The sequence below is a fragment of the Lepidothrix coronata genome, unplaced genomic scaffold (assembly GCF_001604755.1).
Source record: "Lepidothrix coronata isolate B3197 unplaced genomic scaffold, Lepidothrix_coronata-1.0 Scaffold269, whole genome shotgun sequence".
Classification (NCBI taxonomy): Eukaryota; Metazoa; Chordata; class Aves; order Passeriformes; family Pipridae; genus Lepidothrix; species Lepidothrix coronata.
In genome coordinates, this window is record NW_016690449.1 from 25,102 (window position 1) to 49,289 (window position 24,188).

At 42.4% G+C, this 24,188-nt stretch overlaps 1 protein-coding gene across 1 annotated transcript in view; it reads left to right on the forward strand.

The window, feature by feature from the left end:
* LOC108507787 (short transient receptor potential channel 7-like) overlaps positions 1–24,188 on the forward strand; it is a gene marked incomplete at its 5' end in the record, with an annotated part of 41,179 nt that overhangs the window by 12,293 nt on the left and 4,698 nt on the right. Inside the window, 6 exons of the mRNA XM_017836049.1 lie at positions 835–999; positions 5,102–5,318; positions 10,509–10,742; positions 12,594–12,858; positions 18,800–18,995; positions 21,924–22,145. Of these exons, the coding sequence (XP_017691538.1) occupies positions 835–999; positions 5,102–5,318; positions 10,509–10,742; positions 12,594–12,858; positions 18,800–18,995; positions 21,924–22,145 (1,299 nt within the window). The remainder of the gene's footprint in view (positions 1–834; positions 1,000–5,101; positions 5,319–10,508; positions 10,743–12,593; positions 12,859–18,799; positions 18,996–21,923; positions 22,146–24,188) is intronic.

A 24,188-nucleotide genomic window follows, 5' to 3' on the forward strand; every position in this document is an offset into this window, starting at 1 on the left:
AACATAAAATAGTTTAATCTTTTATTATAAAACTCTTACGTGGGATCTGGTGTTGCTGTAATTTTGCTGTTGAGAAATTGCCCTTTTCCCTTGTCTGCTGCTGCCTTGTCTTTTACCTCTGAACAATAAACTGAGGAACAGTCTCAGTTCCAGGATACAAAACATGTATTTTCTGTACCAGAGCACCACAGTTTTTTCCCTCCTGCTGTTAGATTTGTCTTTTTGTCTGATCAGCAAAGAAGGAGCTGTCGTTTTTTGAAAGGTACTCTGAGATGAAGCATTTAAAGTAGTAAAATACTGGTCAGGTCTCTCGTAATTTACAGGAGAACCCTGCAGGATGGTTCACTTTTGGTCTTCATGCAGTGAATACAACAATATAATATTAGTGCTGTGTAAACCTACTATGCCAATGCTCTAAGTCTTCAACAGGTCACCACAGGGGTTTTTTTTCAGCTTGAAATCAAAGCCCCTCTGTTTCTTTTCTGAATCTCAGTGTAGACTGTATTACCCCAAGAAGTAACTTGCTCAGAGGCAATTTGTCAGTGCTCTCCACCAACAGATTTTGTGTTTTAGCCCAGACATTGTGCTTTTTCATCATGAAAAAAAATACTTTTTCTCTAGAGAAGACGAGGAGGAGAAGTGGAACACTTTCTGCCGGTACCTGGGGATTTTGGGTGCCTGGTTTGCAATTCTCTGCTTGTGACCCCCTGAGCTGTGTTGGACAATAAATACATGCCCTGCCTTGTCCTGTGGGCAAGTTCATCAGGGTGCTCCCTGAAATCTCTTCCTCCTCAGGCAATGCTACTGACACCTTTATTTCTGTTTCCCTCTCAGTTTGTGGCTCACCCCAACTGCCAGCAGCAGCTGCTCACCATGTGGTACGAGAACCTCTCGGGCCTACGGCAGCAATCCATAGCTGTGAAGTTCTTGGCTGTCTTTGGAGTCTCCATTGGCCTGCCCTTCCTTGCCATAGCCTACTGGATCGCTCCCTGCAGCAAGGTACAGCCTCAGCAAGGTGCAGGGGGTGGTTATTTCATCCAGGGCGTGGAATGAAGTCACATATTTTTTCCATCACGTTGCTGGGAAGCGATTCGTGGTACCCTCTGAGGTTGCCCAGGGGAGAGCAAGCCTGAGGTGTTGCTTGACAAACACACCTGGAACTAACAGGCATGGCTTGAGATGCATCCTTTTTAAAGGTGGGATGGTGGGGAAATAAAGTGGGTGACAAGAAAAGAACAGGAAGAAATGGATAGGAGGCAACAACACAGGAGTGGGGTGAAGAAAGGATAAAAGCCACCAAAATTTGAAATAACTAAAGGAGAAGATCCTCATTGCTCTTTTAGTGATGTTTAAACTCTTGTTACTTTTATGTACTTTTTGTTGCAGGTTCCTCCCCTTTCCAGGTCTCCTTTCTTCCCTTTCCTTCTCCTTTCTGAGCTTGTGGTTTTAGTTAGTGGAGCATTATTTTGGCACTTGGGCCTGAAAGTCTGGCAAGCCCCGGGGAACTTCTTAGTGTTGCAGAGATTAGACTGAATCATACAATCCTGATGCTTTTGAGAGAAAAGATTATGAAACTTGAAATAATTCAGTGTAACTAAATACAGATCAGATGGAGCAGAAGGGTTTTTGAGACCCAGAGGTCAAAGGACCAGAGCCAACCTTTAGTTTAGATAAAGATTATGTGGTGTGGAATGAAATTTGTAGAGGTTTCCATCCTGAAAGAGTCTCCTCAAACAAGTGGAGATAAATAGGTGTATGTCTGAGTGATAAATAAACTACTCTTGCCACAGAAAAAGAAGATCATTTCACATTCAGCAATAACCAGTAATATCATCCATTACAAGGTAGACATCTTCTGCAGGAGGCTTATCACAGGTATTTAAATTTGATCAAAGTGACCCTGGCACTGATAATATATTCAGTCTTGAAAATATTTTCTCCCCTTTCCTCTAAAAACCAGTGAGGAATCCTTTCTTAATTTATCCAGCCCAAAAAATTATAGATCCACGACCAAGTGTTAAGGAAAAACTATAATTTGAAAAGATTTATGTTTGCACAATCAGAAAAACAGTCTTTCAGGATGTCCAAGATAATAAAAATTTTTGGTCTCCTCCAAAATAGCTCCAAGAAAAGTACTTTCTCTTAGAGCAGTTGGCACTGCAACTTCATCTCCTCAAGGTTTGTACCAGCACAAAGCCCCTCATCTTTTATGAATCACAGACAGGACCCCAGAGTTGCACAAAGAGATGTTTGTGTGCAAGCTGGGCTGTGCTAAGGGTGGTTTGGGCTGGGTTGTAAAGGGAATTAATGTGTGGCATTACCACGTGGATTCACTCATGGCAGACCCCAGTCTAGCAGGGATTTAAGAAGCTCTTTAATTTCCTTCACCTTTGTTGAATGTGCTGGGAGTTGGCAAACCAGCCAACAGCAGCATTTGGGGTGTGTTCTCAGAATTACAGAGGTCACATTTGAATATAGCAACAGGTGGGAAGAACAATTAGACCAGAAATAAGTGGAGAATTTAAATGAAAGGCATGAAAACTAAGGAGAAATAAACCGAGGTTAAAAAATTTAAAAATAAAAGGGTTATACAACAGAAAAAAAGAAATTCCTGCAAAAGTTATGTGTATTTAATTTCTTGAGGGAGGTTTGCTGAAATTAAAAATGGAGGGGAAGGGATATAACTTCTCACCAGCTTTGATTTCATTACTCTAAACCTTTCATGCATTCTCACTTTTCAGTGTTCCTTTCTTTTCATCTCACTTTAGACTGTGAAAAACAACATGTAACCTTCTAGCACAGGGTCCAATTGACATTTCTTTCAGCCAGGGACTGTCTTTCAATGCATAGATTTGCCTTGATCAGAACAATGGAGTCTTGATTTTTTGATTGTGGGAGAAATAACTGAATAACAAATGCATTTTTCCCCCCCTGAACTGGTACCTCTCCCTAAATCATCTTTATTAAGTTCCAGGGCTGGGGGTTGATCCATGAGCTTTGGATCCTCTCACAGAGTAACTGCAGAAAATTTCCCACAGGCAGCAGATCCACTGAAAGGATGGGGGTGTTAGAGATGATTTGTGTGTGATGCAGAGGATTTGTGATTCTGAGCAGCCCAGTTTTGTCCTGGTCAACTTTACAAGTGTTTTACTTGGTTTTAACTGACGAAAACAATCTTGATACACAGCTGGGTAATGAAACATTTTTTCCATAGTAACAATCAGTTAAGATATTTGACTTAAATCAGGCCTGTTTCAAAAGACACACTGATGCCCAGGAATGAGTCAGGGATTAATTTCTGGACTAAGGCAGTGAGAAAAATGAGGGAAATCTCTAATGAGGAGTACTGCTTATGGGAGCCGCCCTGACCAATCCTACTGCGTGTCACATTCTTAAGATGATCAAATTCTGCAGTTCCACATAGAATAATAGAGGAATTCATATCTCAAAATAATCCCTTCCCTCATGCATCTTAGCAAGAAACTTGTTTTCAAACCTTTCCTCCCTAGTAGAGAATTTTCTTTAATAAAGCTCTGTGGGGTTAGACTGGACCATACCAAATACCCCCTCAAAAACTTGGTGAACAGTATTGACTGGAGTTTGCATCTCAGCTTTAAGTGTTCTTTTGCATTCAGTTGCACAGAACTGTCTATTTTAAAACCAGTTTTAGTGTCAGTGATTCATTCACCTCTGGGTGCACAAACTGTTGACAAGAGCTGTGAAGTTTAAGCCTGTCCTGTCCTGAAATATCCAGGTTGACTCATCCACCTCTTTTAGGCCATGACTCTTGAAATGAAATGTTAGTCTCCAAAACCTTTTTCACTGGTGATCAAAAGAGGAGATAAAAGATTGCAACAGAAAAATTGTACAGTCTGTTGCCTGAAAATATAATGACAAGAGCTCTACTTTTAAAATATTTCCTGTTCCTCAGTGACCAGAGAGCTGGGCTGCTTTGAACTAATCTACCCTAAGAGATAAATAAAAACCCAAGAAATTTCCTTTTTCAGTCCTTTTTCATATTTTTATGGAGTTTTATGATTAAGTCAGTAGATATTAAGAAAAATTTGATGATACCTTGCCACCAAGGGGAATTTGCTTTGAGGGATGTTTGCAAAGGGCCCATCCAGGACAGCTCTTCCACTGCTCCCTGTCGTGTCCAACACCACAGGCTTCAGTCCCAGTGCTCCTAAAAATGCTTCCACTCTGACATTTTTGGGAGTACTGCTTTTTTTTTTAGTTCACAGAAAATGTAAAATTAAAAGAGTGGTACTTAAATTCATTGACAAAGAAAGCCTCTCAAGAAAAATGGAACAAATATTATCTGTAGAGAAGAGACCTGCTGCTCTGGTTCTTGGCTTAATGTCCTGAAATAAATCCTTGTGTTCTGGGAGTGATTCCCCAGATTTTGTAGTAATTATGACAGAAGATTATGGAAGCAAAGAGTATTAAAAGCGTTGCTAGAGAATATTTAGACAGAAGGTTGTTTCTTACACATTGATAATGAAGCAAGAATTCTACATTAATAAAAGATTCTAATATATAACAGTGATTTAAGGGTGAGAATTGGGTCTAGGATTTATAGTGACAAATAAGGACATTCATACTCACATATACAAACAAACATGTCTCTCATATAAATGTCCTGTCTCTTCATTTTCCACCCTCCATATGGCCAGGACAATTAGATGTTACATGTGGGTTTAAAGGAGCAATATAAGATAGAAAATTATCCAGTGCATAATGTTTAGTAATAGCAAACAACAACTGGAACAAATCTAAACCCTATTTACTTAATGATCCACAATTAAGTTCTGAATCCTTTTTACCTTGGGCAAACCATAAAAACTTCTGTGGGAAAAAATTCAAACGTTCATATTTTTGCTCTCCTCCAAAATAGCTCCAAGAAAAGTACTTTCTCTTAGAGCATTTGACATTGCAACTTCGTGGGAACTTTTATGGGAAAAAATTCAAACGTTCATATATAGGAATAGAATAATATTCAAATTTTTATAGGGAAAAAACTTCCAGGAGGTGGATAAATTAAAAAAAAAAAACAAACAAAACAGTTAAAATCTTCTGTGTTTTTTGTGTTCCACTGCAGCTGGGACGGACCCTCCGAAGCCCCTTCATGAAGTTTGTGGCCCACGCAGTTTCTTTCACAATCTTCCTGGGGCTGTTGGTGGTGAACGCGTCCGATCGGTTCGAGGGAGTCAAAAATCTCCCCAACGAGACCATCACGGATCACCCCAAACAGATCTTCAGAGTCAAAACAACTCAATTCTCCTGGACGGAACTGCTCATCATGAAGTGGGTGTTGGGTAAGTCAAACCAGACGTCTACAAGCCCTCGGGGGAAATTTGAGCTCTTTAGGAATAACGTGACAAAGGAAAAGGAGAAAAAAAAAACAAACCCAACCAAAAAACCAAACTAACCAAACAAACAAACAAAAAAAAAGTACCCCTAAACCAAGAAAACTCCCCAAAACTGGAAACAAACCACCATAAACCTGGAGGTTGATGACAGAATTTCGATTAAAAGAGGATAAAAACCTGTAATTTTTGTCACTGCTTTTGAAACTGTTGAAGGATGCTTGGCAAATTCTCACTTTCCTGATTTTCCATTTTCCATGGTCAATGCTATAGATGTTGCCTGTTTGCCTCTGCTGGTTTAATCACTGCATTTTAAAGAAGGTAATATTATAATAGAAAGTTGTAGCTTCAATCTAGGATGTTGCTCCATCTCAAGTGAGCAGAAGAAAGCGTAGGGAGCCTGCCTGATTTATTACCCTGGGATCCTATTATGATCCTATTATAATTCACTGAACCTCAGTTATTTTGTCTGCAAAATGGAAATAATGTTATTGGCCTTTTTTTTTTGCAATGCAGTCTGAGATCTAGTGATGAAAACTGCCAGGCAAGTAAGAGTTGGATTTTATGACATCCCCAGCGTGAAATTCTTGCTGGTGAGAGGACAGCACAGAGCTCAAATCTTTTAGAAGAAATTAAGTTATTCAACAATTATAAAGTAAGGATTCGTGTGGGTGAACCCTTCAAGTGCAAAAAGTATGTCACAGGCACAGGTTAAATTTCCAAGGAGTTTAGGCAGATCCAGATGTATTACTTTTCCTCCAGGCTTCATTTATTCCTGGCAGATCAGTCAGCTTGAACCACTAATCTAAACAAGCTCAGGAGGATTTATTGGGAAATTGAGCTTATCAACTCTGCAGAATCTTTCTCCACCTCTTTTATATCTATTTTTGCTCACCACCATGATTCGGATTCTTTTCTTGCAGCAAATAATTCCACTGTTCCATAAGTACTGATGGCATTAAATCCCCTGAAAAATAGGATAGGGCTGCTCTATCTGATGACTTCCTGGCCACTGTTTCTTTGTTCCCTGTCCCTGCAATAATCAGAATCCCATCCAGGATATTAGGCTAGAAAATACTGAATAGATGCCAGACTGGATAGAGTAAGCCTGTAAGATATATTTTTAAAATGATATTAAAGCAGTTGGACAAGATGATTAGATTTTAGACTAGGTATTCTTTCCTTATAGGCAGTAGGTATCCATCTGCTTGGTGAGTTCCTGAGAGATGAAGAAGAAAACATTTCATTTGAAGCGAAGGTTTTCACTTTTCCGGGAGAAGAAAAGTGATTCATTGTCCAGACTCCTGAGTATAATGAGATTTTCTAATGACTGCCTACATCTGCACTGACAATCTGCTCTGGCCATTTTACCTGCCTGCCTACAGAAAGCTTCAAACAATGGTTCAGCAATCCTAGAGGTGAAAGTTTGGTGCAGATGGCTCAAAGCTGGCACAGGGACTTGGGCACTTACTGAGCCCCACGTGTGACCTTGAACTTTAAGGACTGTGAAAGCACTAAGGGTGGTGACTGATCAGCTTTTTGGTGCTAAAAGCTTATAGGTATTATAAATATTTATAGGTAAGTAGAAATATAATTAAATAAAAGTGGCTGACATAGATCGACTTAGTGGCCTTCTATGATGGAGTGATTATGTAAGTGGATGAGGGAAGGGCTGCAGATGTCATTTAACTGAACTTCTGTAAAGCCTTTGGCACTGCCCCCCACAAAATCCTTCTCTCTAAATTGGACAGAGATGCATTTGATGAGTGGACTATTAGGTGGATTAGAAAGTAGTTGGACAGTCACATCCAGAGGGTGCTGATCGATGGCTCAGAGTCCTGATGGACATCAGGGACCAGTGGTGTCCCTCAGGGGCCCATACTGGGACCAGTGGGATTTAATATCTTCATTGACAAAGGGATCTAGTGCACCCTCAGCAAGTCTGCAGCTGATACCAAGCTGAGTGGTGAGGCTGACACACCTGAAGGATGGGATGCCATCCAGAGGGACCTGGACAAGCCCCAGAAGTGGGCCCATGGGGATCTCATGTTAACCATGACCAGCTTCCCCCTTTGTACATGGGGCACAGCAATTCTGGCTCATGTATCTGGGACTTGTCTGTCTCCCCTGTGGCCAGGTCTTCCCTTCCATTGCCTTCAGATGAGGAAGGCTGGGATTTTCCTGATAAGTGGTATGGACAAAGTGTGTGCTGAAAGCAGGGAGGTTTTATTGCAAGAGGCAAAATCCCCACTGCAAAAGCAGCCAGGGTAGCAGTTGGACTCTGGATAGATGCAGTCTGAGCACTATTAATCTCTTAATCCAACAGCCTTTGGTGGATGCAGGAAGGCTCAAAGGCATCTCTGCAGCATCAGCTGCTCCTGATTTATGTCCCAGGCCAGCGGATATAAAATCTGACAAACTGCTCCTCTGTGCACAGGTGGTGAGCAGCACTTCTTGCACACTCCCATTTTTCTTCCAGATGGGCTGTGCCTGTAGCTTAACTCTCCTTCCCCTGCTGAAACCAGACCTGCTCATCAAGGTGACATTTCTGATCATTCCTGCTGTGGGGGGAATAAGAGACATGCAGGAGCTGGAGAGCAGGAGCTGCTCATATCCCACATCTCCGTGCATCAAACTCAGGGAAATGACCTCTGGCAGAGCCTGTGGGGGCCTCAGAAACACCACATTTAAAAGACATCCTGGCAGAGCTGCTTTACCTACTTACCTTCCCTTATTTCTTGCATCCCACCTTACGTCCCATCTCCTGAATTTTAGCTGCTTTTTCTCTTCTCAGTACTTTTACTTAAGGAGAAGCTTTGAAATATTCTCTCCCAATGTATATACAATTATCCAGCAGTACTGACTGAATAATTACTGGAACTTTTCTGCTTGTCCTTAATAGACATTTTTAAAAAATGATTGCCACAGAGCTGGCAAAAAGAATAATTATAGGCCAATAGTGTGATACTTTCACTGAGTGATTCTAATTTTAGTCAGTCCACTCAGTTTTAGACACTTCTTGCTCCATTAATCTGTGACTTAGGTATAGTAAGTGAGCAAGATTAGAAATAAATTTGGATGGGAGAGTTAATATTTCAACCAGAAAAGTCATTTCTGGTCATCAGAGGAGGAGTGCTTTTTTGGGCAATGCTACCACGTGACTTTTCCTGGAGAGCTTTAGTACCTTTACACGACACACACGCGTCACACGCAGGGCTAATGGCTCCTATCCATCATTCCAGGGAATTTAAAAAGCATTTTAAAGCTGGAAATGTTCCTTTAATATTTCATCCTCGCTCCAGGAAAATTCCTGAGAAACCAATTCTTCCACCTGCTCCCTGAGGCTGTTTATTATTAAACCTTGCTCGTGCTGAGTGACAGTTTGGGACGAAGTTCCTGCTTTTACTCAGCCAAGCACCGGCAGAGGTTCCTCTCCTGCCCTCCCTCTACTCAGCATTCGGATCTCTCCCAAGAAAGATCTATACAGGGCATAACCTATGTCAGGACACATCTCCAGGGACATTCCAGGGCTGTGGAGGTCACAGGCTGGCTGTGCCTTGTCTGATGGGGGTATGGAAACCTTTGCTTTCCTTTCTCTCTTTAACTCCTTCCCTGTGCAGATCTGCTGAGTGCTGAGCAGAGGGAGGGCAGCAGAGGAACCTCCCAGCTCCCCTCCTCAAGCCCCCAGCTACTTGACTGAGTAAAAGCAGAAACTTCATCCCAAACTGCCACTCACCATGAATAAGGTTTAATAATAAATAGTCTAAGGAAGAGGGTGGAAGAATTGGTTTCTGAGGCTCTCTCCCAAGACAGATCTATACAGGGCATAACCTGTATCAGGGCACATCTCCAGGCACCCACCTGGAGACTTCAGGGCTGTGGAGGTCACAGGTTAGCTGTGCCTTGGCTGATGGGGCTGTGGAAAGCTCAGCTTTCCTTTCTCTCTTTCAATCCTTCCCTGCACACAGGGACTGACAGCAGCAGCTCTTCACTCCTCCACCCTCCGGCTGGATTCCCACTGACCTGTTTCCCTGCCTGTAACCCAGGTTTCCAGTGCCCCTCCTGGGACACCCTGTGCTTCCAGGAGTCTCAGAAGCAGCCAAGCAATTGCATTTCTGTGCCACACCACGACAGCTTCCAGCAGAGAGGATGAAAGGAGTTCACAAGAAGGAGAGGATTGCAGGAGGCCACGTGGAAATCGGCAGGCGCTGCTCCTTCTTGATTAAACGAGAATTTTGCTGCTGCTATGGAAACAGGCTGGGGAGAGTGCAGGGAATATTTATCAGTGGGTTAAATATTCCAACACTTTATCTATTCAGGAGCAGGGTTTGACCCTGGAGCCCTGCTGTGATTGAAGGTTGGGTAAATTAGTGAATCTGCCCTGAATCCTTGCCCACTGAATTCACCTGTCTGCCCCAGCACTTCCCAATAGGAGATAGATGTCAAAACATTTGAACTCACTGAATTTGGCATTTACAGGTTTATCTGTGAGTCTGTTGTCAGAAATCCTAAATTCAGTGTTTAAAGTGGTAGATCAGAGTTTAATGTATGGAAAATCATTATTTAATTCCAAAAGCTTTATGAAAAGTATTGCAAGGGCAGAACTTCTGTCTTACCCTTTCTTTAATCACACTGAACTTAATCCTGGATCTTTTCTCTTGCACAGCTCTGTTTGCACTCTCAAAATGAACCCACCCACTTCAGGGAAGGAGAAAAACAGCAGCAGGGCAAGCAGTGCCATCTTCAGTGGCACCATTTGGCAAGAAGATTTTGGGAACAAGAGAGGAAATCCACATTTTTCCCAAATATAGCAGCAACAGGATTTTCTAGTGTCATCAGAATTTCTGAACTCTGCTTTCTGTCATCACCAGAAATCATCTTTGCCATTGACTTATATAGTGATATTTTGAAATTTCTGCCTCATAAGCACAAAAGGACACATGAGCTAAAACTTTGAAAGAATTTTTAAGAAAAGGTGGCGTGAACCATTCTCAAGAAATTCAGTTAAATTAAAGAGTTATTTGCTTCAGTTTTAGAAGCCACTGTTGGCCAGGAAAGAGGTCTGTCTGAACACAAACACACCTTCTGTGTCTGAACATACACACACCTTCTGTTAAACACGTCCTGTCCCCTCCACAGGTATGATCTGGTCAGAGTGCAAGGAGATCTGGGAAGAGGGGCCACGGGAATATGTGGTGCATCTCTGGAACCTGCTGGACTTTGGGATGCTGTCCATCTTTGTAGCATCATTCACTGCCAGGTTCATGGCTTTCCTCAAAGCCTCTGAAGCACAACAGTACGTTGACCAGTACGTTCAAGACGATGACCTCAACAACGTCACACTTCCCCCTGAAGTTGCTTATTTTACCTATGGTAAGGTGCTTTCTGTTCTCTAATACTTCCCGTTCTTTTAGGCTAATGTGTGGCAGTGCTGAAAGCAGGTTTCTTTTTGGGGATATTTATGTGGTTTTTTTCTAATTAAACCAAATTATTCTTCCCAAGTCTACCCATTCCAGCCATCTTCCTAAACAGTCAGAAAGGATCTGAGCCTCACTCAGTCTCTGATACTGTCCCGAGTCTACATTCAGGTCAATCACATCCTGAAAAAGCAGCTTGAGCAGCAGATAATCAGGAACTGGGAGTGAGCAGAGTATAATTTGCATTACAGATGAAGTAACCTGCTTGGTTTTCCAAATGTGAGAGGAGGGAAATGTGTGAATAAATATAGGATGTGGGGCTGCATCTCTAACTGTCGGTGCACTCCGCGCTTCTGTTACATCCAACACCTGTATAATGGAAATAAAAATAGCAATTACATCCATAAGCTGCTGCTCTTCAAAACCTGTATTTTTGTAAAGCCTAAATCATCTGTAAGTGCTAAAGCAGCAGCAGTGCCCAGACAACATTGGTTTTGATGGCTGAAATGGTTTTTATTTGCTGTACAGCATGGGGACTGTATCCACTGCACTCCTCTGCAAGCTTTACTTGTCACCCTGAGCAAACCCCAGGAGGATTTTTGCTCACAGGAGCTCCAGAGATGGGCACCAAGGAACACCATTTGCTCCCTAGAGTTGTAAGGTGGTTGTTCCAGTGATGTGCTTGGGCTGGAGAGGGGGATCTGAGGCAGCAGATTTCATCCGCTGTAGACGTGCCCACACAGCACCAGGGACACGAAGCTGGACCCCACAGCCTGGTGGTCCCACCAGCTCAGCCCCTTGCTTGGTATGTCCCCCCTGAAGGGAAACATCCCTCCTTCTGCCCAAGCAAGAGAGAGGCCATGGAGATGATGGAGTTTTTCCCTCTCTGGTTTGCTGCCGATCCATTTAAAGTGAGTTCATGATCCAAAGGTGCAAAGGATCCAGAACAGAATATCACAATGAGATTCTGTGAATTTGTCCATCTGCTGCTCTTCCTTTGGTTCAGATTTTGCTGCAAATAATGTCTAAGTTTACTGCTGTGGTCCTAAAGATATCACATGTTTTAGCCCTGAGCCACAGTCTTTTCATCAAGAAGCTCAGTTGACTCAGGGTCGCTCATAAACCATATTAATATAAATGTTCAAATTTTCAGTAGATTAAGTAAATGATGCATATCTGGTATCAACAAGGAGCTTTTTTAGGTAAAAATATTAGAGTGACTAGACTGAAGAACTGGTTTTAATGTAAAGATAACATGAAAATTATACAGTTTTATCTGTATTTTATTATACATTTTATACATATTTTTATATATTTTTATATATATATATATCTGCTTTACCTGAACAAATCCTAACTTTCTTATCTAGTGGTGGGGATAGAGATCTCAGTCTCCCTTCCCAAATACTGACACAGTGCCCTGTATAAAATCTATAGCTATACTCCGCTGTGTTGTGCTTTTGGTTCTCCATCTCAAGAGCTTCACGTGGAAAAGGCACAGCACAGTTGACACTCAACAAACAGAAAATACCGAGTTTGTTTAGAGCCATGCTATTTTTTTGCTGTGTGGCTTCAGTGAATCCCAGTGACTTGTTCATTTCTCATCTTTACCGCGTGAAAAACGCAACTAACTCACTAATTCTCCAACATGCTGAGGACTTCAGTGCACAACTGTTCCAAAGCTGGTTTTTTTTGTCTTTAACTCCTGGCCAAAGCCAAGATTCGGTGCAGAAAAGGGTCATTTATGGTGATAGCTTCCACCTACCACTCTTTGTTACTAACACCCCGTGTACATGTATTGTTTTAGCCAGGAACAAGTGGCTCCCCTCGGATCCCCAGATCATTTCAGAAGGCCTGTATGCCATAGCTGTGGTACTCAGCTTCTCCCGCATTGCTTACATTCTTCCAGCCAACGAAAGCTTCGGCCCCCTGCAGATCTCCCTGGGCAGGACCGTGAAGGATATCTTCAAGTTCATGGTCATCTTCATCATGGTGTTCCTCGCCTTCATGATCGGGATGTTCAACCTTTACTCCTACTACCTTGGTGCAAAGTACAACCCCGCGTTCACCACGTGAGTAGCTGTGGGGAGAGCGGCTGTTCCCTCCTGTCTCGGGATCTTTGGGAACTTGGCTCCAAACATCCTCCTCTTGTGTTTTAGGGAGATGTTCCTAAAAAAGCCCAACCAGGGTTCCTTGCAACCTGTGCCAAATCTCATGTGGTTTCACAGGAATCTAAAAGGGAGAAAGGCTCAATCCCTTCTGGGCTGTTGCTGGTGCTCTGGTGGTTTCTGTTGGGGGGGAATCACACCCAGGTTTTGACGGGGAAACTCGACCCACAGCTCCAGCCCTGGCAGCCAGCCCTAGGCCTGAGTGTAGGGAGCCGAGTAAGTTCAGAAATGGTTCTTTCTGGAAATCAAAATAGCAGGTCAGGAGAATGTTTTGTGAAGATGCTCAGTTCATTGTGTCAAGAGATGCAGTGGGGAAGAAGTTAAACCTAAGATTACTGTTCTTAAAACTGCAAAGTGAAACATACGTAAAATAAGGGAGGATTTTGCTTCCCTGAGGTCCAAGGCCGTGGGTTCAACCCCCATAGGGTCCATTCACTTAAGAGTTGGACCTGATGATCCTTGTGGGTCCCTTCCAACTCAGAATGTCCTGTGATTCTGTGATCTGTTTTAGGACATCACCTGAGTGCAGCTGTGATTGTTGGGTGCACTTCTGCAGAGCCAGCTGCTAAGTCATGGTGCTCAGAACAGAGCAAAACAAACCAGGGTGTCTGGGATGTGGTTTCTAAGTCCTGACTGGGAACTTTTCAACAGAGGCCATCTGAAAGCTGTGTGCCTTAGGGACACAGTGGGGACTTTCCTGCTTGTCTGTGAGGGAAAGCTTGGCATAATGTTTTCCCCTTTCTGTGAGCTGACTTCCAGGAAACTACCCCAGAGCTGCAGTGCCTGAGCCCACGGTGGTTTCCAGGTGCAGAGCAGACATTTGATGCTGCATTTGATGTGTCAATTCTCTGACATGTTACACAGAGAGCTTGGGGCTTAGCTCATCACTCCTCTGGGAGAAAGGGCCTTTTCAGCATCATTTTTGTCCTGCAAGTGGCTGTTGCCTTCCAGGTTTACCACACCACCCTCTTGTGCCACATGTAACCTGTAACATTACATTTGCTTCCTCTAGTCGAGCCAAATATGCCTCCTAGGCCTCTCCTGTAGGCTCAGGGGGCATTTTAATGGAAGGATTTATGAGACCAGATGCATTTACATTTATCTGTGCTCAGCGGTGAGGGAGAAGAAAATTGAGTGTGTGGACTGTGACTTGCTTCAGATTTGAAGAGAAGGAGATGCCCTTGAAGCATAAGACTTAATGAGAAGTTGAGTCACTGCCATCCCTGACTGCCTGGTGGCACAGCAACCCTCACTTGTGGTATCCCCCAGGCACGTCACTGACAAATTCCAGTCTCTGATACACAGTAACTCTCTTATTAGTACTCATTAGCTAAGTGGATCTTCCAGGAGTTGCCATCATTTGATTGAAATAATGAGCAAACATTCACTAAAAATGATGACTGCTCAGTGGAGTAAAGATTGCTCAAATGCCCGGGGGATATTTGGGCTGGGGAGAGCTCTTCCTCCTTAACTTCAGCCTGCTGACTACTTATCCTGGAGGGACTTCATGTTGTTATAAAGCAAATTTTCCATGAGCATAAACCTTTCTTTTTAAGAATTTGGAAGAGATTTTAAAAATACTTACTTTCTTCTGACTATTTAAATACTCAGGAATGTCAAATGATGATCAGAGAAAACGAGCCCTTTCATCGTATGAAACAAAGAGAATAGATTTACATTCCTCCCGAAAATCCTTCTTAGACATTCCATTCAGCAAGAAGCCCCTGGGGCAGACAGTCTCAAACAATTTTAATAAGCTAATTACAAGGTTATTTTAGCAGATGGGCAGCCACCAGCTATAGTAATGTTTCCTCTTTTATTTTTTGTGGCTGTCTGTGGGCCTTGATGAAGGTTGTGGCTCCTGCTGCCATTAACTCACATGTGAAAAGGAGGAAGATTCCAGTATTAGTGCTAAAAAAGGAGCTCAGCTGTTCATTCCCTGAAAAATCACCAGGGCTAAGAAGAATGTTGCTTAGTTTGGTGTCCTCACAACCCCTCTGTGGCTGCGACTTCAGCGACATCGCCGGATGCGTTTCCTGGGGGTTGTTTGGGAATTCTAATGAGGATGGGTGACATTTTACAGCAAGCAAGTTTGGCCCTGACAAATGTGACTATTTGACTGTGGGACCTGATTCTCAGAGGTCACTTGGGTAGTTGTGACAGAAGAAGACCCCGCAGATTTGGGCATTTCATTGACTGTGGCAGCTTCGAGGAGTGTTGAGTCGACACCTCCCTGGATGGGCCCAGTGGGAACCCTTGGACAAAGAGCTGCTCACTAAAATAACTCCAAATTACACTTTTATGAAAACCACACCTTCCCAGGACAGTATGTAGGCAGAAAAAAGAGTGTACTTTTGTGCAGATCACACTCAGAGGGAATTGCTTGCTAAGTTCTAATGTTAGTGAATGTTTGGTGCAACTTGACTTTCACCTTTCCTTGCTATTACATTTCTGAAATCCTGCTTGATTTCTCTTCTGTTGTTACCTACAGAGCAAGAATGTAGCACCCCAGTGGCCTCTGAATCGAGTTATTACACAAAGTTTCTCTCATTTCTTCCATTTTGATGTTCTGGATGCAAAGGAAATAAAAATGTAGCGGGCTTTACTCCACAGAGCTAAATATAGAGATTATTTACCTAACCATGGGACACTTTCAAAAATTTTTGGAGGTTCTTCCATGCTAAAGATCAGACCATTTCTACCCCCAGCTATGTTTATCTGTTTATCATATGCTGTGTACAGCACACAGCTCTTGAAACAGCCTGTAATTAAGAACATGCCATGCAAACAAAATCGAGATGGAGGCAAGGCTGATTGTGTTCCTCTTACTTTGTGCATCACAAATCAGGCTGAAGGCTACAACACCAGGCTTTCTGTCTCCCTCTCCCCAAAGGGAAATGTGACTCACTGTTCAGAGCCAATGCTGCTTCGAGGCTTGAAGGTTTTTTTCTACTTGTTTTGCTTTGTCAAAATGTGATAGTTTTGTAGATTATATTGGCTGCACTGTTTTTTTTGGCAGTGATAGTTCTCCAGCTCATTTAAGGAAATCAATCTGAAAGGATGCCTTAAGCTTTCTTAGAGAGGAGGGCACAAGACTGACATGAAATCATAGCCTTGCTGTGATCTTTTTTGATAACAGCACACTGCTCTTTACAAAAGTGAGGAAAATCTGTAACTAGCTTATTGTCTATGGTCTGTTTTCTTCCTTGATGCAAAATCTTGAGGTTTTACTGAACTCTGAGGTCTGAAACAGACAAACAAATAGAAAATTATCTCAGTTGTCTCCCCACTGCAACAGTTGGTTCTCTCACAGCAGAGAGGGAGATTGCAGCAAACCCACCTCCCCAAGGAGCATCAGTCAATCTGTCACTGCCAGCCCCTCCTGCTGCCAGGAGCTGTCAGTCTGGGCAGGACTCCTGACTTCCTCCTTCCCTTCATTTGTCTGTCTTTGGGAAGGATAAAACACCAGCTGACCTCACAGGAAGGGGGTAAATTGCTTATCTGGCAACGACGAGACACATCTTGGGATCTTTGGGAGCTTGGCTCCAAACATCCTCCTCTCATGTTTTAGTGAAATGTTCCTAAAAAAGCCCCACTGATGTTCCTTGCAACCTGTGCCAAATCTCCTGGAATTTCACAGGAATTTAAAAGGGAGAAGGAAAGAGCCACCCAGCCTTTTTTGGAGGGTAGGGATGGATTAGTACAAGTCTCCTTAGAAGCATTTCACCTGCAAGAGGGAGTCTTGTGTCTGCCTGGGGGCATTGCTAAGCACCAGTTTGGGGTGCTACAGGTCAGGCCAACCTCTCCACCACCTTCTCAGTCCCACTTACCTGACCCTGGAGATGAGGACTGTGGACATCACACAGGAACCTGCTGCTCTGGCCTTTGTGGTTCTCAGGGTGGTCAAGGCTGCTCACAGTCCTCAATTAACTTTTCAAGGAGAATCTGGCACTGCTGAAGTATAAAGGTTAATGTTTAAGCTGCAGAGAAAGGAGCAGAGCTGACATGTATTAAAATCTGCCAGCAGGGTGGAAAAGCACGGGAACATTTCCAAATGAAAAAGGCAGGTTAATATCAGGGGGGCAGCTGGGCTCCAGGCTGGGGGTTATGGCTTTTATTAGCTTGAAAAATTACTTATAGAATCATAGAACCAGCTGGGTTGGAAGGGACCTCCAAGATCATCAAGTTCAACCCTTATGTGGTGGGTTTCAATGCCAGGGATCTTTGGTGTTACAGGTGTTCTTTAGCTGGGAAGAACAACATTTATTGAATGGCCAGATTGCTGCCACAGGGTGAAGGGAAGGGGACACATTAATGCCAGGTCAGCTCTGCTGCAGGCCAGGGCAGGACACGACAGCAGAGTGGCACAGGAGGGGAAATGTCCAGCAAGTGGAGAAGTGGTGGCACCTGCTTGCAGCCCACAAGTGTCTCTGCAGTCCTGCAGAGCAACCAGGGGGGGTGAGTGCGGTGTCAGTGACTCTTGGGATCATGGAGATGGAGGAAAAAGCCACATTTTAAAGGCAGTGGTGCAACATCTGTTCAAAACACTACTGAAGGTTACTCCTCACTGGTCAGTGCAGTTATACATTGCAAATATTACACTGAATACTTACTGCAGTCTTACTGCTACTTGTAACTGAAATATGGAATACCCTAAATTATGATGGGCAGTAAATACCAGTTTGCTGTTGCAGAAAGGAACTGCCCAGCCTTTCAAAGGGTGGAAAATAATTTCTCTTGCTTTCACGAATGGTGCAATAGGTGCTGGAGTTTATGTAAAGTTTATTGGTCCTGTAGGATATGTCACTGTTTGTGTCTATAAGCTGTTGTTATAAACAGATTTAGCAGGATTAGTCTGCCACTCTAGCAAAAAAACATTTCCTCAAAATAATTTGTCAGTGGCATTGTTTCCTTTCAAGGTGTTTGCTCCTGGCAGGCAGGAGCAGAGAGGAAGCAATTAACTGTTAACAGGCTAAGGATTTCTTGGGAAAGGCAAAATGCCTTCTTAATTAAAAATTAAGCAAACTGCTTTCAAAATGTGCCACATCCCTCCTCCTCCTTTTCTTCCTCTTCAGCTGTGGCTGCTCCCCTTCTGCCTCTCATAGCCCTGACTCCTTGGATCAGACTCTCCTTTTGACCTGGCAGTGTAGCCACATTCTTTCCAGCCCCACTTCTCTTTCTCGTTGGCTTATTCCCTTCTCTTTTTCCTATCTTTTATTTTCCTCTGATTCCTTTCTACTTTCAAGCAAGGATAATAATAAAATCAAAATACCTCTCTGCAACATCTTCTACCACTTTTTATTTTCAGTTTTTTGCTACAACTTCTTGGGTGTCTGACTTGCTTGCAGTCCAAAGCAGGATGGGAAGAAAACCAGGTTATGGTCTGACTATATTTGCACTCTGTGTTCTTTATATTAATGCCACAAATCAGAACTTTCCAGTCCTCTCTTCTGCCCTGGAAACTTTATATAAAGAGGTCAGACTCTTCTGTCTTCTCTGGATGAGAAAAGAATGAGTGAGTAGAAGCAAAAAGCCCTACCTAAAAAGTTTCAACCTGCAAGTTTCCCATGGAATTGTTGTCCTTAATAGGGACACAAAATCCATGTGACAAATAATGCACCTGATAAGAACAGATGGAGCAAATCAGGGGACACTGGACCTTTGTAGCATTAATCAGAAATCATATTTCTTTATCAAATGAGGAAATATGATTTGGCACATCCCTGGGTGATGGATAATGGGCTACAATAACTGTGCCAAGACATATATTTATATTAGTGTATTGCTGTTTTATTATTAGCACCTGGTGCCAACTCTACAAAGCAACTGTTTGCTTTATTTTCAGGGTAGAAGAAAGTTTTAAAACCTTATTCTGGTCAATATTTGGCTTATCTGAAGTGATATCTGTGGTGCTGAAGTACGACCATAAATTCATTGAGAATATTGGATATGTGCTCTACGGAGTCTATAACGTGACTATGGTGGTGGTGCTGCTCAACATGTTAATAGCCATGATCAACAACTCCTATCAGGAAATCGAGGTAAGAAAAGAAATTAGGTTACAGACTCAGTGTGCTTAATTATTGATAATGAAAATGCTAAAACAAACAAACAAGGAAGCTGTAGCTTATTTTGTGTCCAAGATTAGGATTCTGACCACACATCTCACACTGTGCAAGAGTTGAGGTCGAGTCTGTCCCCAAATTATAATTGAATTAATCATTAACAGTGAATCATTTCTAGAACAACTTCAGCTTCCTTGTTTTTAATGACCCTCTGTGCGTAAACACAATTTCCCTTACATGTATTTAATGAAAGTTGTTCATGGTATTTTTTATTCCCTGTGTTGGTTGTGATAACTTCTCCAAATGTGTTGCCTTAACTGCATTGTTTGCTTATAACAAAGTAATATTTCATTTGGCTTTTTGCCCTGTTCTCTCTTTTTGCCCTCTTAAACTCTCCAGCCCATGTAGAACTGAAGCTCATGTATATATATTTAAAAATTCCATGTTTTCCAGCTACCAAGCACACAAAATTGATTCAGATGATTTTTTTTTTTTTTTTGAGGAGTCTCTAGGTCTGAAAATTATAACTGCCTGGACATTCACAAAAAACAACTTTTAAAGCATATAAACAGAGCCCTCAAGGAAAAGGAATAGTTTCTCAGAAAGGCATTTGCAGGGTTTACCCAGCCTGGCTCAGTAGTGTGGCTGTTGGCAGAGTGGGTTTTGCTAAATGCTTTAGACATAAACAACTCTCTGCTATTCTAAATAAAGGCAGAAAAAAATACATTATTTGGAGAATGTTAATGTTGAGTCACCTCTTACTTCTGATTTGTTAAATGTCAAACTTCTGCAGTCGGGTTTGTATTAATTAGTTGTCCTAATCTCCCCTCAGAGCCTGACACTGAAAAAGGCCAGAGCTGAAAATATTTTCTCACTGTAATGTCTGATTCATCCATGCACTGTAGTGCAAATATAACTCAATCCTGTGTGTGCTCTAACAAAGTCTAAATGTCAGGGAGACCTTACATGTGCTCCCTGCCCCAGAATCTTCCTGCTTGCAGCAGCAGAGCCATTTCTCCAAAGGTTTCTAATCACTTAAGGACAAGCATTTTCCTGAAGCTTCTTCATTTCCCTGAATCTTCTTCACCTGAAACAAGCTTTACTTCAGAAGGGGTCTCAGTCTCTTGCTGCATTTTCTAGTTCAGTATAGCAGACAGGGATGCTCTTGAGAGTTTTTGAAGAAAATAAAACTCTGAAAATACCTGAATAGGTGGCCTATATTAACTTTCTAGTCTAACCTTTGTGATGAGCAGTTCCCTGGCAAAATGCTTTGTCATCCTTCTTGATTGCATGGAAATTTTCAAAATTTGGTTCAAGATTACCTGTAACTGTCACCAAGGAAAACAAATGTGAGCTGCCTGGCCCTGATCCTCCTAACTGAGGAAAAACTAGTGCATCTCCTCCTAATTCACTTCAGTCCCTCAGCAGCAGTGAGGTTAAAGACAGTCATACAATCACAGAGTTGTTTGGGTTGGAAAAGACCTTGTAGATCATTGACTCCAACCATTAATCCAGCACTAAACCATGTCCCTAAGTGCCACATCTACATGTGTTTGAATATAGCCCAGGGATGGAGACTGCAGAGAAAGTCCCTTTTGCCACTGTGTTTATCTGAGAGCAGCAAAGTCAGTAGTGACAGAGGACGGACGTTTCTTAGGAATTAAATTCCATTAGGGACAGTGGGGACATGATTTGCTTGTCATCTGGAGTGACAAGTCCATGTTCTCCTGCCTTCCATTGAACTTCTCTCTTCAGCTGCTTCTGGTTTTCTTCTGTTTATGCCTCCAGTGCTGGTGTGTCCTGACAAATTTTGCACTTAGGGAAAGAAACATCCTTTAGCCAGCTATAAAACAGAATTGCTTCCATCAGCAGTACTTCTTAACTGCTTAACAGAAAGGCATTACAACTGTCCACGAGTGATTTAGTCTGTAATTCAGCTTGGGGCTTCTGTGAGGTGGAACCTCAAACCATGAGAAGAGCAAAGGGCAGCAGTGAAGTGAAGACATATTGCTGTAACTGTGACAGAATTAACCTCTGTTGTGTCGTGCCAGTTTTTGACTGAGTTTCAGAGCTACAGGGTAATCAGAGGTTATTAATTTCAGCAGAACACAGATGTAAATGAGTACGGGGCATTGGCAGACCCACACTTCTATTGAAACCATGTAAACCACAGGGAAGAAGCTTTTCAGCAGCTGTATCTCATCCTTTCTTTTCCTGATACATGGCCCTGACCATCCTCCAGTATAAATGCCAAGCAGATTCATAAAATATTTGCTAACTTTGCCCTTGTTACTTGGAAGTGATTCTGGCCCACCTTGACAATTCATGAAGGAGATTCACAGGCAGTGCATGATGGACTTTTTCTCCACCTTCAGCAGTGACAGGACGTGCATAGGAGGAGAATTAAAGTGTATTGATCTATGGAAAAGAGGACCCATGAGGAAATGAGCTGGTGACAGGAGAATGCAGTGACCTGATCTGTGGGGGATTCCTGGCTACTGAAGTGGTAGAGGTGACAAACAGCTTTGCAGTTAATCACACACAGTCTGTTGTTGTGCTCACAACAGTTTCTTCTGCTTTCCATGACTCTGTCTGTGTTCTGACCCATTCGTTTATCAGCATAGCACAAAGTGGTTGCTGAGACAATTCCTTTGATATCCAAGGAAATAGGAAATAGTCTAATATTTGGAGGACTTCTACTCTCTGTTTATTCACTGCTTTGTTTAAATTTTCCTTATTTGGGGATTACCACAAAGAGACACGTTTTGTGCAGGGGCCTTGTTCTGGTAAATAGAATCTGATTCTAGTCAATTCCTAACTGTGTGTTTGTCCTTGTCATAGCTAAATTCCTTCCTATTTACTAATTTGGATGTTGATTTGTTTTTCCCCTCTTGCCTTCCCAAGGAGGATGCAGATGTGGAGTGGAAGTTTGCACGTGCCAAGCTCTGGCTGTCCTACTTTGATGAAGGAAGGACTTTACCTGCTCCTTTCAACCTAGTGCCAAGCCCTAAATCATTTTATTATCTCATACTGAGAATAAAAATGTGCCTCATAAAACTCTGCAAATCTAAGGCCAAAAGCTGTGAAAATGATGTCGAGATGGGGATGCTGAATTCCAAACAACGGGTACGTTTTATCTTCACTTTTCAGCTTCTTTCTGGAAAGGATTCCTGCCAGGGACCTTCTGGAGGGGGTTGCACGGTACAGAGGGAGATCAGGGACAGCCCAGCCTCTCACTGCACCTCTGCATTGTGTGTTATTTGAATTACATTTCAACCAGAGGCTCCTCCCAAGCTTGTGACCTCATTGCATGAGGTCTGGGCACCAGGGAAGGGCAACTTTTATAAAAGCAGGCACTTTGATAAGGGAGTTTCCCAAGGTCGAGGAGAAGGGCAGAAGCAGAGGCACAACCAGGCTCCCAGCTTGTCTGACAACTCATCTACCCAGCAGGCCTTTATGCCTCTTCAATTCATCCACCTTCCTCAAAGTAGTTTCCAAATTAATTTTACTGTCATTACATTTACTGTCATTACAACATTTACTGCCATTCCAGGTTTGGGAACAGATTTCCAGGCAGGGATTATTAACACTTAAATACCTAAAGCTCTATTTAACAACCTCCCTCGTTACATCTGCCTAGTGATGTGTAGCCACTAAAGGGGAGATCCTGGCTCAGCATTTGAAATAGAAATCTGCTTTTGAAATGCTGGCTCCACGGCAGAATGATTTCCTCAGCACCAGTGTGTCCACATGGCAAAGCAAGAGAGAGATGCAGGAGTATGCCTGGCATCCAGACCCTTCCCAGGGGAATTAGCCTTGCTCCTCCATGGGGAAATGCCAGAGAAATTAGAGAAAATTATGTTGCCTGTGGGAAATCATTCTCTGCGACACTGTGCAGAGGGTCACTGGGATGAAGCTTTCCCAGCACATAAATTTATGACAAACATATGAAAAATTTATGACAAATCCCACTCCCAGGGCAGGTCCACTTGCTTTGCTTTGGAGAAGGAAACACCAAAAGATTCACAGGAATTCAGCCACAGCAGCTGCCATTAAATTCTGGGAATTACAGGGTCACAGAATATTCTGAGCTGGAAGAGACCCACAAGGATCACCAAGTCCAGCTCTTAAACGAATGGCCCATGGAGGGATGGAACCCACAACATTATTACTGGGACCCTGGTCTAACCAGCTGAGCTGATCTCAGGCTTTTCAAAAATGCAAGGAGACAGCTTTGCTTGAAAGTGTCCTGGCCTTTACTTAATGTTCTCAGCTCGAGGTGGGTTTGAAAGAAAAGAACGCTGGGAAACCACTCCTGGCGAAAAAGAAAAGCTCCCCAAAATGTGTGGTCACTTATTTCTTACAGTCAGGGCTCATGAGAGGTCCTTTGGCCACTTTTAGCTACCTCAAATAATTCAGAAAGATGATATTTTTTAAAAGTTATTTGAATGTAACCCCACAAAGCCCTCTTTGTTTGAAATTTAATTTCTACTTCAAGCATAAACCAAAGTAATAACATTTTCTCTAAGCCTCTCCTTCCCCAAGCCACACGAGTGAAATTGTCTGGCTTGCCCTTTTTCATGGGACTCATGCAAAATTCATATTTTCCATGGCTTTAACATAAACAACTAAGAGTATCAGTCATTTCTTGCTTGCCTGTTGTTTTTGTTCACAAATCATCTTCAAAAGTCTCTGTAAGATCGTGACACATCTGATGAGTAAGAGAGAAATAGGAAAAAAACATTACCTGATTAATCAGATTTTTAATCCAATCATTATATGAATCTTGATTTGAAAAAAAAAAATAATCAGGATCTCTGGTTCATCAGGAAAGAAAAACCCTTAACCAGGGCCTTCCCTCTCTATATAATTGCACATAGTTACAGAATTCTGTGATATACATTGTCTTCTCTGGGTCTATGATATGAATTAATTCCCTTGAATAAGTAATTTTATTTTTTTTTTGTTAGCATTTGGACCAAAAAATTCAGAGGTGGAAAACAGAGTCAAAAAAACCTCTTACAAATGTGTATACTCTCCAGAAAAGCCTCCTTGGAAGCTTCTAGAGTGTTGTGTCCTCTGATAAAAATATGATGGTCTATTTAAAAAAGCACATATTTTTTTTTGAGCCAAAAGAAGTAGCAAATGGTACTGCTGTAAAAGGACCCG